Source organism: Acipenser ruthenus, chromosome 2 (genome assembly GCF_902713425.1).
Source record: "Acipenser ruthenus chromosome 2, fAciRut3.2 maternal haplotype, whole genome shotgun sequence".
NCBI classification, from domain to species: Eukaryota; Metazoa; Chordata; class Actinopteri; order Acipenseriformes; family Acipenseridae; genus Acipenser; species Acipenser ruthenus.
Genome location: NC_081190.1, coordinates 17,298,137 through 17,314,310, shown reverse-complemented (window position 1 = coordinate 17,314,310; position 16,174 = coordinate 17,298,137). Strand labels below are relative to the sequence as shown.

The window sequence follows — 16,174 nt, the reverse complement described above, 5'->3', positions numbered from 1 at the left end:
AATTTTTTTAAATCTGAGAGAAACTAAAAACTTCCAATTACTATAAAACTATTAATATGTATGTTAATAAGTCACAACACATTCTTTTTTTTTATGTATCTACTATATATTACAGTATATATGCCTGGTGGTTAAAATAAATAAATTAACAGTCAAACAATCTCATAACAATTAACATCTTAATAGTGGTGGATCAAACAAATGCAACCCTAACACTTCTAAACAAAGTACGCTGTAGACACATTTTTTCGATTTCCTAGCAAATGTCCCGCGTCCCGAAGCATATGAAGAAAGTCCCGATATTTACCTATACAAAAAAAAATCATTAATTCTGCACAGTAGAGTTAGTGAAAACCACACGCTGTGCTCTTCGTGCGGCTGACACATCTGCTGATCACTAATTTATACAAAGGTAAGAACGCTTCATCATGTCTATTTTTACTGTCATGATGGTCATGTCGTGTTGAGTTGGGGGGGGGGGGGGGGTACGTCTATTATATGATAGTGAGTGTTTTTTGCGTATGACTCCTCCCATGTGTATGATGCGTATGACCCCCGCCCTGTCCCCGGAGACGAGCATCCCACTGAACAGTTTCCAAATGTTGGCAAGTATGTAGACAGTATGCCCACAATGAGCATTTTTCAAAGTGGTGGTAAAATGCATGGACTGTAGGGGTGCAGGACCCCAGAGGCTAATGAAGCAGAACACAGTTTAATAATCACCTGGTTCAGAGATTCCCCCTTGTTCCCTAGTCAGCTGTTCACCCTGGACTCAAGAGCAGCAACTGTCCTGTCCATGGTAAGGACAAATCAACTTGAGATGCCAGGTCATGAACTCCTAACCTGCAGCAGCTGTATAAGTATGCAATAACTAAACAGAACACTGGACTCTGACCTTGACTAAAAACTTAAATTAAAAAAGCATTCTTTCTTAATATTTGTGGTCTGTCTTAAATGAAAAGCCATTGTTTGTCTCATACCATGTACAAGTATACCTCTTGATAAAAACTAACAAACATATTAAATCAACTAAATCATCCTATATGACTATGTCTGTCTTTTTGTGTAAAAAAAGGAGTGGTAATGTGCTTTTTTAGCACCAGCTTTAATTCAGTCTTAGGTATTCACAGCATATGCTCAATACATAATTCCTGCTTGTCAACTATATAATCCAGTTAAATCTTACCGAAAGAATTACATTGCATTCCAGGTTAACAATTGAAGGGTGGAACAGCTGTATACAGCAGTGCAGAAACAATGGTTGTGTGTCTTAAAGATAGAACTGTTTTAACAAGTTTGGAATGAATCGTGCATTTTGAGTAAAACCACGAAATGTCTTCTGTTTTTGAATGTCTTGTCAATATTATGATTATGTCTTTATAATATCCATTTGCTTGTTATCAAAGGAACTAAGAAAGAAAAATCACCAGAAGAAAAAAAAAAAACTTCATAGTTGACCTCAGTGTATAAACAAACTAAATCTTATCAAGACCTAAAATCTATGTGTCTTTCTCTTTTGCTGCACTCTACAATGCCTTGGCTTTCGAAGCAGCAGCTTGAATCTGGTCAGTAACCAGCTGAATATGACACCATGGTCTCAGTTAGACCAGCCTGAGCCCACTGATTGAATTACATACACAACTCTTACATACTTGTGGGGTCAAGATTTTTCCCATTTAACTGTGAGGTTTTGGTGGATCACTGGGGTGTAATCTGACCCCAAAACACCTGCTTGCAACACTGCATGTCATCAAACTATTAGTTTCTTCCATCAGGTCTAACTTGTGACTGGTTTAATGAGTGTGGGACAGATACATCAACAATGGGCACTTTTCCTGATGAATTCATAGACAATTGTTACCGAAGCATTTTTCTTTGCAATTAAGATGTACTTTTTCCTGTGTGTAACGCACAGAGAGCACCCCCAGCTCAAGGTGATGTTTATTTGTGTAAACAGTGTCATACGCTTTACTCTAAACCATCATCAGTCATGCCCCCCATGTGAGGCAGAGCCAAATGTTTCAGAGCACCTGTCACTGTGTTGGCAGGATGTTGTGAAAGAAAGAGTGAGGTTTCTGCACAGAAACACCAGCATTCCATCGTTTCCGTCGGCAGTTTGATCAAGACACACGATTAGAACTTGATTTAACTAATAAAGAGCTTGATTTAATACCTATCTCATCAGTATGTTAAAATCTGATAAGCCCCCTCTTTTTCGACAGACGCATTAAGCACGACCTACTGTATGTTTAACTCAATAATAATAATAATAATAATAATAATAATAATAATAATAATAATAACACTTTCTAGATGTCACTGGTACAGTAATTGAAGTTTCAGCAGTTTCACAGGACTAGTGATTAGATGTAAATCTGATCTAACAGAGTGACTTTATATTTCACACATCCTTCCTAAGGTTCCATGCCTATGAGTGTAACAGGAAGAAACCCTCCTTGTATTCCAGAGACAAACAATTTGACGTCTAGCTTAATGGATGCTTACACATCCCACATGACAGAATGCACTGTTCCACCATTGCATTCTACTGTGGATGGCTGTCACAGTACTTCAATCTTTTATTCAAACAAGTAGAGTTCAACTAAATAGTAATACGGTCGGGACTAGTATTTCATAATTATTAAAGATGTTACATTATTAAGAATTGTAATAATATATGCTTATTACATTGTATTTTCAGCTAGTGCAGAAAACAAAGTAGTCTCAAAAGATTTTACGATCTCAGATAGTCAACAATAATTTCTATTGATTATTCAAATTAAAATGTAAATAAACTTAAATAACAATATATAATATTAAATACAAAACAATCAGGAGTGTTACAAATATAAAATATATACATAGATAATAAACACGGTAATACAATGCATAACACTAAATAATAAATAAATAAATAAATAAACACTTGTACTACTTGTACTAGTAGCTGTTATTTAATTTGAGTGAAAATCTATTAACTATTTTTAATGTAAACACCATGTCAACCCCCCTCAATATGTTTATAAGGTTATTTTTTATTGTCAAACATAAGAAATTATAAATACCATATTTTAAAAAAAGACCTGTTCAATGAAGGGTATATACAATTGAGATTTTCATCTGTGTTGTAAACCTGTTTTTTCAGTCATTACGTTGTTCTCTAGTGCCACCTAAAGTACATTCTGTATATAACCAAATCACAAAACATTACTTTAGAAAACCACCAATGTGCAGCTACAGCAGCACTGCTGTCAACTGTACTTGTGGTGAGGGAAATATTATCATGTAGTTTACCTGCCTGTTGTTGGTTTAAAACATTGCTTTAGAAATACAAATCACAGGATGCGCCCTATAGCCTGGAGATCGTAGGTTCGAATCCAGGCTATGTCATTGCCAACCGTGATCGGGAGTTCCCAGGGGGTAGCGCACAACTGGCCGAGTGCCACCCGGGTAGGGAGGGCTTAGGTCGGCAGGGCAATCCACAGTTCACAGCGCACCAGCGACACCTGTGGCTGATAGGGCGCCTGTGGGTCTGCTGTGGAGCCATTCAGATCTGTGTTATACTCCGGGACTATAGGTCTGATGGCTCCGCTGTGGAGATGCAGTGCGAAAAAAGATGGCTTGGCAGGGACACGTTTTGGAGGACGCGTGTGTCAGCCGCCGTTCCACGAGTCACCGAGGAGTTGCAGCGGTGAACCGGGATTAATAAAATACAAACTGGCGATTCCAAATTGGGGAGAAAACTGGGGTAAAATCATTGGCAATGACTAAATTTAGGTTTTAAATACAAATACAATAAGAATGTTCCCATTAAAAATGCATGTTGGAAAGCCAAGTGAATGGTCGTGTGTGCACACATTCTCTTTAAGGATGTATAGCATTTGTGAAGTAGACAGGATGTAAATGTAAGTGCCATTTAATAATAAACCCTAAATAGTACACACAACAAATGTTCAAGGATTGTATCGCCATGAACAGAACTTCCAGCATACAGTAGGTCAGACCTTCAGTCTTGAAGCAGAGCAAAAATGAGAAAGCCTACAAAGGCCCTTGCATTTATTAATATGATAATTGTACTGCATACGAGACATAACTGCACTCTTTAAAAGAACAAGGCCACTACATCTGGAGTAAAACATAAAGCAAAAACATTAAGTACAGTACATGCTTCTTTCAATACAACGCTTCTTCAAACTAGCCTTTTACATCTCAAGGACCTGGTTTGGCTTAGGCCACTTGATATACATAACATAGTCCTCAGTGGAAAATTCAGTCTCTGCTTAGAAGAGGCAGTTTGATCAAGTCACACGATTAGCTAACAACTGTTCACTGATTTAATACCAATCTCATCATTATGTTAAAATCTGATAAGTCCCCTCTTTTTCAAGACTAAAATTAGGCACGACATATGTTTAACCCAATAATAATAATAATAATAATAATAATAATAATAATAATAATAATAATATAGATGTCACTGGTACAATTGAAGTTTCAGCCGTTTCACAGAACTAGTGATCAGATGTAAATCGGACCTAACAGTGTGACTTTATATTTCGCACATCTTTCCTAAGGTTCCAAGCCTATGAGTGTAACAGGAAGAAACCCTCCTTGCTCTCTAGGGAAACTCATAGAGCACATGCCACCAACATTGCACCTAGATGTAGACAGTACCAAGTGATAGCCCCCTTCACCCCTCCATGTAAAATCACAATTAGAAAAATAATTAATGATAAAAAAAATGTTAAACGAATACTTAGAGGTAAGAAAAAGCTTTGCTCTGAGTAAAACCTCAACCTACCTGTAAAGGAGGCCTTGTTGATGGACGGCTGGTTACACATGGGTGATCGCCTGGTAATCAACAGTAAAAATAAATAACTTTATTTCCTGAAGAACCTTGATTGTCAAGTAACCACATTGACATATTAGTATCCAGGATTCCAGATGTAAAGGAAGCTGTACAACAACCCACTAAAAAAATGCAATATCAAGGGCAGTAAATTAGTGAAGGATCTTTATACACTAAAACACAGTGCTGTCAAAATGGCTTAACCATGAATTAACTGAATTCGTGTAGTATTCCTGTAGTATTGTTAAATTGGGAAACTGTTTAAAAAATGTTAATATGGATACTTTTTGTACTTGCATATCAAGTTGGGATGCCAATGATTTATTTCAATTTAAAATGATTAGCTTAAAAAACCCAGAACCCTGTCTAAACCAAGGTCATTTCAACAAAACATCTGTTGCTCAGACTAGGTACCATGCTGTCTGCCAGTAATTACACATTGGTATTGTATAATCTATATTTTCTCTGGGGTTTTTTTTGGCCACTGACTCCTCACGTTAAAAACTTGTACTGCTATATTTGTGTGTACGATTGGTGTCACTGCTCTAGCTCTGAACAACAACAGGGAGATTCAGCTTTGATTTCCATTCCACTGACAACTTAGCACCTTATTTTGACCCAGAAATGCACCAGAGGTACCATCAAAGACCATTTATGTTCCAAAGCTTCAAACTGTGTGTGATGTGTTTTGTAGGCTGGGGGAGTGGGGTCTTATTGTGTGGAAGCATTTTGCAAGTTTAATTCATATGGTGTAAAATAGATTTCGATCAGCAGATTGGCCAGGTCAAGGTTACCAATGGTAGTTGTACCCAGATAGCATTGTACATGCTGTTTGGCTAGCAAAGTATTATTTCTCACCTTCAGGGCTATTACCAAGATGTCATGACCTCTAGTCATTGATCCTGGTGTATCATAGACTGGTTTTAACAGTGCTTCACATACTTCCTTTAGTGTGTCCAATCAATGGCTCTAAATCCAGTAGAGACCATATGGAGGAGCTCAACAGTATTTCCAGGTATTTTCTTTGTCAATATAATAACTGCATATACCGTAGGTAATTGTGGGGAAACATTCCTACTATAACCATGCATTTTTTTCTTTTGAATAATGAAGTAACTATAATACTCAAGATATTGATATTGACAAAATATGTTGGCATTTCAGAGACAAGCTTGTAATTGCCCTTATAAAAGTTCACTGTAGTATACCATGCTAAAACCAAAGTGTAATAAATATTACTCTTGGACAGCAAGTTTTTACCATTACTATGCTGGAAAACACTGGGATCATTGACAGAAGCATCCCGTTTATTCAAGGTCAGAGCCACAGAACAGCATGTGTGCTAATCTTTCCACATTAGGTCCAAGAGGATTCCTGACATTTATGTCCAAAACACATAAAGGATATTTAAACATTTCAGTACAATAGGAGTTATTGTAATTCCAGATTTTACCACAAGAGGTCAAAAAACAACACAAAATAATCTAAGCCATTCAAATGGTAAAGAGAAGATTACATTTTCATTTTCATAAAATGAATTATAATAGTTTATTAGAAATACTTACTTGTTTGAGGCTCGGTCTGGTAAGTTGGTTATTGTAGCAAAATTATTTCGTACAGTTCTCAAACTAGCCAGCACCTAGAAAAAATGTAAACATAATTGGAGGCATGGTAGAAGAATGCAGCTGCAATAGGTATTACAGACTATTAAATACCAAAATACCATATATATATATATATATATATATATATATATATATATATATATATATATATATATGTATATGTATGTGTGTATGTATATATATATATATATATATATATATAAGATAAATAGATAGATATAGATATACACTGGTAGTCAAAATGATGGGGACACCTACAAATCTTACTGATATTCTACAAAGGAAAACTATATATAAAGCATTGGCTTATGCAAAAGTTCATTATCCATTTCAGAAGGGAATATAACAGTTGATATGTTTTACTGGCATTTACCTCCGTTTCTCCCATTAAACGAACACCCCTTGTAACAGAGATGATCGTGTGTCCATACTTGCACTTCTCAAGGAAGGAGATAAAATATGATGACCGTGAGTCCATACTTACTTCAAGGAAGGAGATAAAATCTGATGATCGTGTGTCCATACTTACACTTCTCAAGGAAGGGTATTCCATAAGAGAAATTACAACAAAAGTAAATGTTTTCAATAATGGAGTGCATACCACAATCAACAGAAAAACTGGTAGCTATGGAAATAAAAGTGACCGAGGCAGAAAGAGGAAAACAACTAAAAGAGAAGACAGACTGATTGTTGAAAGTCCAGGGTAATTGTTTCCTAACCAACACTGAATTTTGCTGCTGATTTCAATTCCATATCAAAAGTGGAAGCTGGTTTGATGGGGAGAATTGCAGCTCGAAAACCTGTTTAGAACCATCAAAAACATCTAGAATGGCCACTAAACCATAAAGATTGGTCAAACGAGCAACTGAGAAGAGTGTTACGGACAGATGAATCATTGTTTGAACATTTCAGCTCTAAGAGGAAACAGTACGTGAGAAGAAAACCAGGAGAGAGACTGTCAGGATGTCATGCCAACAGTAAAACATGGAGGTGGTAACATGAAGGTTGGTGGTTGTTTTGTATTAAAAATAGAAGGTATATCTGAAAAAGAACAATATCATTCCATTCTTCAACGTCATGCAATACCATCATGAAGGTGACTAGTGGGTGAAGGGTTTGTTTTTCAACATGATAATGACCCTAAACACACAGCCAGACTAAACCTCAATTACCTAAATCAGACAGAAGAACAACAGGTGTTGAAAATGATGTGCTGGCTTCCTCAGTCGCCTGACCTTAACCCAGGGTTCTTCCCAGGCCTTTTCAGCCGGGTGGGTCGCCCAGCTGAAAAACCCACAGCACTGCAGTTGCTACTGTGCCTTTAACAATAGGGATCACTTGCACGCGCTGGGTGAAAAAAAAATGTTGGAACCACATGACGTTGCTGTGTCTTAACACTACATTTAACCAATCAGAGTTGAAGAGGTACGTTTTCTGTTTTAAGCACTTAGGGAGGCTGAAACGTTAAAATGCTATCTAAAAATGATGATGAAAATGAAAAAGAGCAACTCGATACAGTCAACGAAGAGCAACTTGTAGAAAGCGGATTGGAAGAAACGCAAGAGGGGCCAGTGTGTAAAAGAAACATCGTGATAGTGGGTACGATGTTACGTGGGGAAAGCAATAGAATTGGCTTTTCTAAAGCAAGGAACCGGATGGTATGAAGTGCAAGCTCTGCCAGAACCACAACAAAGATTGCAAAGGATCAATGGGTAAATAGACTAGTGTAGCCTGTGTACGAATTAGGGTGGATTATTATTCAGTTTCTTATTATTGTTCAAATTGTTTGTCTTATTATATATTTAAGGTAAGGCAATTTTATGTTTCTGTTAAAAGTGCTCCCTGCTATAATACTGCCACCCAGCCATACAGAATTCCTGTGGAGAACCTTGTTAACCCCATTGAAATGTTATGGGAAGCGCTTGATAGAAGAGTGAAAAAGAACAGTGCAACCAGCACAAATATGCTGTGGGAGATGATTGGGACTAAATGGACAAAAATAGACAGCAATTGACAGAATGCCTAAAGTACAGTATGTGCAGATGTGATTGCCAAGATGGGGGGGTATTTTGATGAGAAACATTTGCAGTAAAATGCCAACAAAACATATCCTCTGTTCTATTATCCTTTTCATATAAATCAATAGTTTATGCTGATTCTTCCTTTCTTAGTTGTACTGTATTTCAGTAACTTTATATTAGATGTCCCGATAATTTTGACCGCCAGTGTATACAATATATATAGTTTATAGAAATACATTTTGTTCACTAATGAGTGAGTAAAACAAAAATGACAGAAGATATTTAGGTGAATTGTCAATAAATTAATCCAAGCATCAGCTTGCATTTACTAGGAGTATAGTTTTCATTACAGTATGTGACCTCATTCAGGATACATGATACTGTTAGCATCTGTAAACCAATGAATGTCAGTGTTTATCACTATGTCTATTCATGTGCTCCCAAGATTCATAGACTATGGTCAGCATTTACGCAAAATCAATATCCCCTTTTCATATCTCCTTTGGTCATACTTTCACATTTAAAATTGTTTATGAGAATTATATGATGTAAGAGACGTTGCCCTGCCAAGCTTTTGAACAACTTGGTAAAATTATACATGAAATGACCGAAGAGGATATGGGGAAAAACATTTCTGTAATTGTGCTTTTCTGTAAAAAAAAAAAAAAAAAAAAAAAAAAATCAATTGTATGTCTTCCTTTGCCCAGAAACTGTGCATGTGGCACCAACACAAGTTCAGTATTATTCAGAAGTATAGTTGACCTTCAGGTTGCAGTCCAAACATAGGCCTTAAAATGGTAAGGAATAGTGCCACAATTAATGTGATCATAATACAGTTTTATTATATATTAATACCAGGAAAGTAGGATGAAACAATGCCAGCTCATCAAAGACAGCCTCCAGATTTCAATGTCTATTCTATATTTCTCAACATGTCATTTAAAGAATACAATATTGATATTATAATTAAATGACCAAAGCTTTAGCTCTGACTAACACCTAGTTTACATCAAACACACATATTGTTATCACTGCTACAGACATTATTGTCAAGAGAGATGGCACTGCTTTGATGACGGCACTGTGTTTTTTTGTAATTTAATTTAGGCCTTCCATTTAGTTCATGACTTTTAGATCATTGTTTTTGTTTGATTGGTCTTGTATTTGTTTGCTTAAACAAAAGAATGATCATTGATCAATATTTAAAATGACTGGGGGTACAAAACCTATTGAGAATATCAAATTACATCGGGACCAAGTTTTCATCCTAATTAAAAGCCATACTTTTGTTTCTGTGCTAACACATATTCAAATGTACTGTACTGCACATTAGAACGTGTGTTAGCACTGTAAAATGCAGTACAGTAAAATGCAATGCAGTAGCTAAAAAGCTTTGCAGAATTTAATGTTGATTTTATGAGACAGGGTGAAATACATATGAATTCCTTTTTAAAATAAAAGGCTCAATTACCAATAACCCAGGTTCTTCACCCTAGCCAACACTGTAGGTTGTTTCCTTGAGAAATAATTAAAAATAAACCTTTATCTGTCAAGAAAGCAAGCACTAGGGATCAAGGTCACACGTTAGCAACAGTGAAGTAATGGAAGGTATATGTGTCTTATCTAACGTTTTGATGTCACACCACTTCAATGTCGTTCCTTCTGAATGACATTGCTAGCCACACATGAGGAGTTGTACTTGCTTACTGCTTCTGGAAAAAGGTGCGATTGATTAGGAAATACTGTCAGGTGGTCTTTTGGATGTTTGTAATATCTGCATATAAAAACAGTGGCTAATAGTACACAGTAGGTCTACATGATATTTTCTGTACTGTAGACACTGCTGAGTAGTCTGTACTTACCTGTGCAAAGGGTGTTACAATCAGGTCGTCTCCATGACTGAAAAGAAACACAGCACAAGTTTAACCTGAAGCATGTTTTTATATGATTATTATATATTACCGATATGTATACAGTTATTACATTATATCCATTATTATTTGTATTAAAAAGGTTAATAGTGAGCATGCATTGTCTACAGGGTTCTTCAGATCTAAATGTAACTATCATTTAAACCATTATTTTATAACCACCTGGAATTGTTTTCATATTTTTATGAAAAGAAATTTGTTCAAGAGACCAAGGGGGGCAAGTGAAATTTGTTGCCCCTAACCGAACTTCCCAGGCTGATCAAATCAACTACGTGCATCTTTACAGAGAAGGGGTGTGTTATATTTAAATTAGGGATGGTACCACTCACAATCACACAAAACATGTGAAAAGTAATCATAACAATAATACAGGCAGACATCTTGGAGTATACTTTGTCTATTACCAGATTTATGCTATTCCACACCAATGCAATTTTATCTCTGCATGCCAAATCAGTTGCTGTTAATTAATAGATACAGACAATAAATCTACCCATTACCAAACCACGCCCCAGTCTTGACTGCTCAGGAATATGCATGACAGTGGCAATTTCTCTAAATTTTATCTTTATCTTTAATTATATCTTTGTTGTATTTTACTGTATTCTGCAATTTTGAATACTGACTTTGGATAGTGTTTTAATTCTGGAAACTACGTCGTTTTTTTTTTATTTTTTTACTCTTGCTAAATTGCATTACCTTTTACATTGTATGCAGTTCTGTGCATGGGTAACATTTTGATTTCATTTTGCTGTTGGGTCATTAACAGGGAATTTTATATACTGCTACAATACTTATCATATTTAAAAGTATGTACTGTATTACAGTCCATGTGTAGTCTCTTTTGGCAAGTGATATTTTCATTATAATATCATTCTGAATTAAAATACTTCTGTTGAAAATATACTACTGTACCAACAAAACCAATAAAGTACATCTAAATGGAAGTCTACTTATTTTAAAACACAGTCTTTTCAGATATGTATTTTTGATATTGTATAATTTTTTGTGTTCTCTGAAAAACAGACAAGGGTTGGAACGGGCCAAAATGAAATAATCAGATATGCGTCACACGCGTTTAACCGTCACTGAAGTCCAAATTTTATAGGGTCGGATATGTGAGTGGTGACTGTAATTGGTTTGGTGTGGGAGGTTGGTTATCTGATTGATCAGCCTGAGAATGCTAGGCACGCAGTTCCTGGTTGGTTGATCAATCAGTCAATTAACCACCTTTTGTTTGGTTGAGCATTAATAGAAGTTGCAAAAGTGCTGAATTGCCGTTTACTGGGTCTGTGTTTGCCATTTCTGCCGCTGGTCAACTTTGACCGCAAAGCTACTATACCACAGGAGAAAAAAAGAAAAAGACAAACAAACACAAAAGAAAACGAACTTGGCTCCCAAAACAACATCAATTGAATGAAAGCTACTGTAGCACTCAAGAGGCAGTTTGTACTGTGTTTCAGTGTGTACATATTTTACTCCCAGGATTTACATTAAGGGATCTGGCACCCACCAATAAATTCACTTGACATTCATGGCTTATCCATTATAGCTGTGAAGACTACCAGAGTAAAGATCGGTAAACCACAGATAACGTTTTGACAGGGTGGTTGTGTTGCCTGTCAAGTCTAAATTGGGTACATTATTTCACCTTCATCTTTCCTTCACAGTTGCCATCGGTTTTGCAACTTTTTGCATATCTTAATTTATTGCGGGACATTTCCTTAGTCTTCATCTGGTATTTTACCATAGTTTATTTTTTGTTAAATAACCCAGCCCTCACTTTTTGCAGCAACTTGAATGACCATGAAGGCTACTGAGTAGCCTTCCTCTGAAAGTTGTCTCAAATCATTCCCTTTTACAAAAGATAACTCCTAATTAGAGGCCCGAGAGTCCTGTGTGTCTGCAGGAAACTAATGCCAGTAACAGTTCAGAACAGCATTAAAGATAATTCCCAGATCTACAGGTCCTGTTATACCTGTCAAAATGATACGTTGCTGTTATTGAGAAAACATGACTTCCAAAAGGCCAGGAATGCCGTGCCATCTCTTTTCTTCCCTCCTTGTCAACAACTTTTGTAATACCAAGTCGCAAACCAAACGAAACCTACAGTACTGTATGAAGAGACTTCTATAACCATAAACTTTAGTATACATTGCTTTTATTAATAATGCATACACATTATATGTATACATTCCACAATTCAGGCAATAATAACTGCATGCGTTTGCTGTGCTTCATCTTTGTGTTCATACCAATTGCAATGCATGGAAGTAAATCATAGTTTGTAATGCAGAAGGGGTTCTTTTTCATCTCATAGGCTGGAGCAGATAGCCTTTGTGTACACACTGCAAGACACTGTTTACTTTTCAATACAGTGCACCGCCAAGCTGGAATTAGTTGTCTGCTGGAATATATCATCATAATGTGCCTGGCAAATAGCACAGTTTGAAAGGTGGTATGTTTCTTTTTTGCTGTTGTTATACACTATTGAAATAATTCCATCTCTGCATTGCTTTCTACTATTAGAAACTTAGAAGCAGGCTTCCTTGGCTGGTGGCTTCAGAAGCAGGTATTCAACTTGAAATGGAACTTGAGAAAGCAACTGGTTAGGCCTCTGTACAATACATATGTATTCATGTGAAACAGTATACTGTAGTCAAAAAGTCTATTTAAAATGGGGAGTTAATTCACTGAACTGACATTAATACAAACTGGGAAAAGATTATGAGAAATGAAAAAAATTATACAAAAAAACCCCCCTGCTACCAAACAAAGATTGTTGCATGTGTAGAGAGATGAAAAACTTTTTTATTGTACCAATATTTCTGGCAAAAAATGTTGTTTCTTATATAAAAAATGCCTCAGTACCATGCAGTACATGTTACCAATTAAATCCCCCTTATTTGTAAATCATAAACATAGTAAGAATACTAAAGGAATACAAAGTAAGCAGGAACAAAGTCATTTGCCACCAGTCTCTGTATTGCAATTGGTCATAATAACATCATACACGCATGCTTTTAAACAATACTTATCTAAAACAATACTGTGACAATAGATTAGGCAGAATAAATTAGAACGGGTAGCGTTTGCAGATTCATACTGTTAGTACTGGTGGAAGCTGTTCTGTGGTGTCTTTGGAGGAATGCAAGCTCTCAAGGGCACAATGCAATACAGCACAGCAAAGTGAAGCAGCAAGCAGCCATTTTACTATGCATGTGAAATTGACCCGCATGCCTCAATACAACATACCACTGCTGCCTTTCATTAGGCTCGCTAAAAAACCTTCCTAAGACTCTCATTGTCTCTGCATACTGTACAATAATTATAGCCAGAAATATAAGAATGGAGTGATAATCCCGGCAGGACCATGTGGCTGATAAAGAGGGTGTTGTTTCTGTAAATAAACCCATGTTCCCCTCAGCAATGAGTGCTGTATTGCAGGCTGATAAACAGGGCTGACAGCAGTCTGTGAATGGAGGCATCACACGCCCATATCAGGGCTACAGCAGGGAGGAATGTTATGCAAATAAAATACTCTAAACATAGCCAGAGAGTCCACAAGCTCCAAGGCCGTGAGTGATGTGCTTCCAATCACTGCTAAGACAAGTCATATCACAATGGGAACACGAAGAGTAAACTTGAAGTGAGCTGATGAATTGAAACAGACGTTTGTCTTCTGGAGGGAATAGTTTGAATCCTGCAGGATACATGTATATGTATCTGCCCTGTCAGTTGCTGTACTGATATGTTACAGCTTTAATGGTGACCCCTTTTTTTTCCCTTGGCATCGAGTTGAAAGCGATTTTAGATCACTCCTGTTTATATCCATTGGCAGCAGATGGACAACAAGCAGGCCTGAACTGAGAATGTGTCAGCATTTGACTAATTTTAATATGTATCCCATTTATAATGGAGGGGGGGGTTGAAGATGTAGCACACAATCAAATACATTTCACTAATCGTATGTAAATCAAATAATTTAGAAGAAACACATTATAAATAATAATAATAATAATAATAATAATAATAATAATAATAATAATAATAATAATAATAATAATAATAATACTAATAATAATAATAACATTCTGTTACTAAATATAGTGATGCACAATGAAAACACAACAGTCTAGGTTTTACATCGATAGCTCATTGGGCACATACATAATGCTATTTACATTTTAAATAGTGAGCAGACAGGTTTGTTGATTGTTTGAATAGTATTGTTCCCTGGGATAACAAAATACTGAGCTCAAGTCATGTGATTTCATAAAAAAGCCAGGTGCTCAGTGTTCGGTATTTGAGTCGATTAAGAATCTGTATAAATAACCATTTGAAAAGACATTATTTTAATGCAAGAAGAGCGAAAGATACTATCATGCCCCGCTTGAGTAATGATGATCGCTTGGTTGCTATCGGCATGATTGAAGGCGGCCTGTGAAAGAAGTTGCCTGGAGAATGAGGTGTTCTGCTTCAACAATCAGCAGACTAGTCCAGAGAAACGAGGAAACTGGATCTGTGAGGGACAGGCCATGTCCTGGAAGGCAGAGGGTCACCACACCGGACCAGGACCGTCACATCCGACCGATCCATATGCGTAATTATTTTCAGACTGCAGTGGCTACAGCATGAGAAATTCCAGGAAGAAATGACCCGCGCATCAGCAGAATGACTGTAGCTCGCCCTCTGCATGAAAATGATTTGCATGCTCAGAGGCCGTTCAGGGGTAACATGTTGACAGCTGAGAGATGAAATCGCCGTCTTCTGTGGGCCAGAGAACATCTGAGGTGGCGTCAGAGAGAGTGGTGGAGTGTTTTATTCACCGTTTTGCCCTTGACAGACCAGATGGAAGACAACGTGTGTGGAGACGTCGTGGTGAGCGTTATGCTGTTGCGTTGTTCAAGTCAACCGGTGGAGCGGTGGAAGTGTGATGATGTGGGGATGAATCTCCTTTAACACAAGAATGCCTTACTGCTCAGCGATACATTGACGTCCTTGAGGCAATCGTTTTTCCGTTCCTGCAAGCCAATCCGGAAGTGTTGATTTTCCAGCAGGACAATGCAAGACCACACAGTGCTAGGATTACAATTGCACGACTTCAAGAAAACAATGTCAAGGTCTTGCCGTGGCCAGCTTTTTCTCCTGACCTGAGTCCCATAGAACATCTGCGGGTCAAATCGCCAGTGCCATCCACAGGAGACAACCGTGACCAGTAAACCTTCACCAGCTGGCTGCAGCTGCACAGGAAGAGTGGTGGAACATCCCACAACAGTCTATCCAGAGGCTGATCAGGTCTATGCGCCAACGCTGCCACGAATGTGTTAATGCTCAGGAAGGTGATAACCGATACTAACTTAGTAATATTTTCATTTTGTTTCATACTGAAAACTTATCATGATTCTTTGATCTGTATTTTTGTTAACAATTTCTGTGATTTTGTTTGAGATCTATGTTTAAAATATTTGATTAAATCCATTAGACCTGAGTGTTGCATTTCTTCTGTGCATCAGTATATATCTTTTTAACAGCTGGTATATATCTTTTTACAGCTGGTTATCATTAAGTTTTTTTATTACCCTGTGTAAATTTAGCTGAAGCTTTTAAGTTACCACAGAGTTGACAGATTCTGATTGAGAGGAACTTAGACGACAAAGCTCTGCTGTCTGTGAGGCTTTTTGTTGTGTGTGTATGAGTGTGTGTGTGTGTGTGTGTGTGTGTGTGTGCGTGTGTGTGTGTGTGTTT

The 16,174-nt window shown here is 37.0% G+C and overlaps 1 protein-coding gene across 10 annotated transcripts in view; it reads right to left on the bottom strand.

The window, feature by feature from the left end:
• LOC117399458 (cAMP-specific 3',5'-cyclic phosphodiesterase 4D-like) overlaps window positions 1–16,174 on the bottom strand; it is a 365,779-nt gene that overhangs the window by 39,874 nt on the left and 309,731 nt on the right. For 8 of the 10 annotated variants that reach the window (XM_058990262.1, XM_058990265.1, XM_058990254.1 and 5 more), the window contains 3 exons: window positions 10,358–10,394; window positions 6,415–6,488; window positions 4,802–4,851 (listed from right to left, as the gene is read on the bottom strand). In XM_058990262.1, coding sequence (XP_058846245.1) covers window positions 4,802–4,851; window positions 6,415–6,488; window positions 10,358–10,394 — 161 coding nt within the window. The remainder of the gene's footprint in view (window positions 1–4,801; window positions 4,852–6,414; window positions 6,489–10,357; window positions 10,395–16,174) is intronic. The other 2 variants (XM_058990282.1, XM_058990283.1) reach the window with 2 other exon arrangements.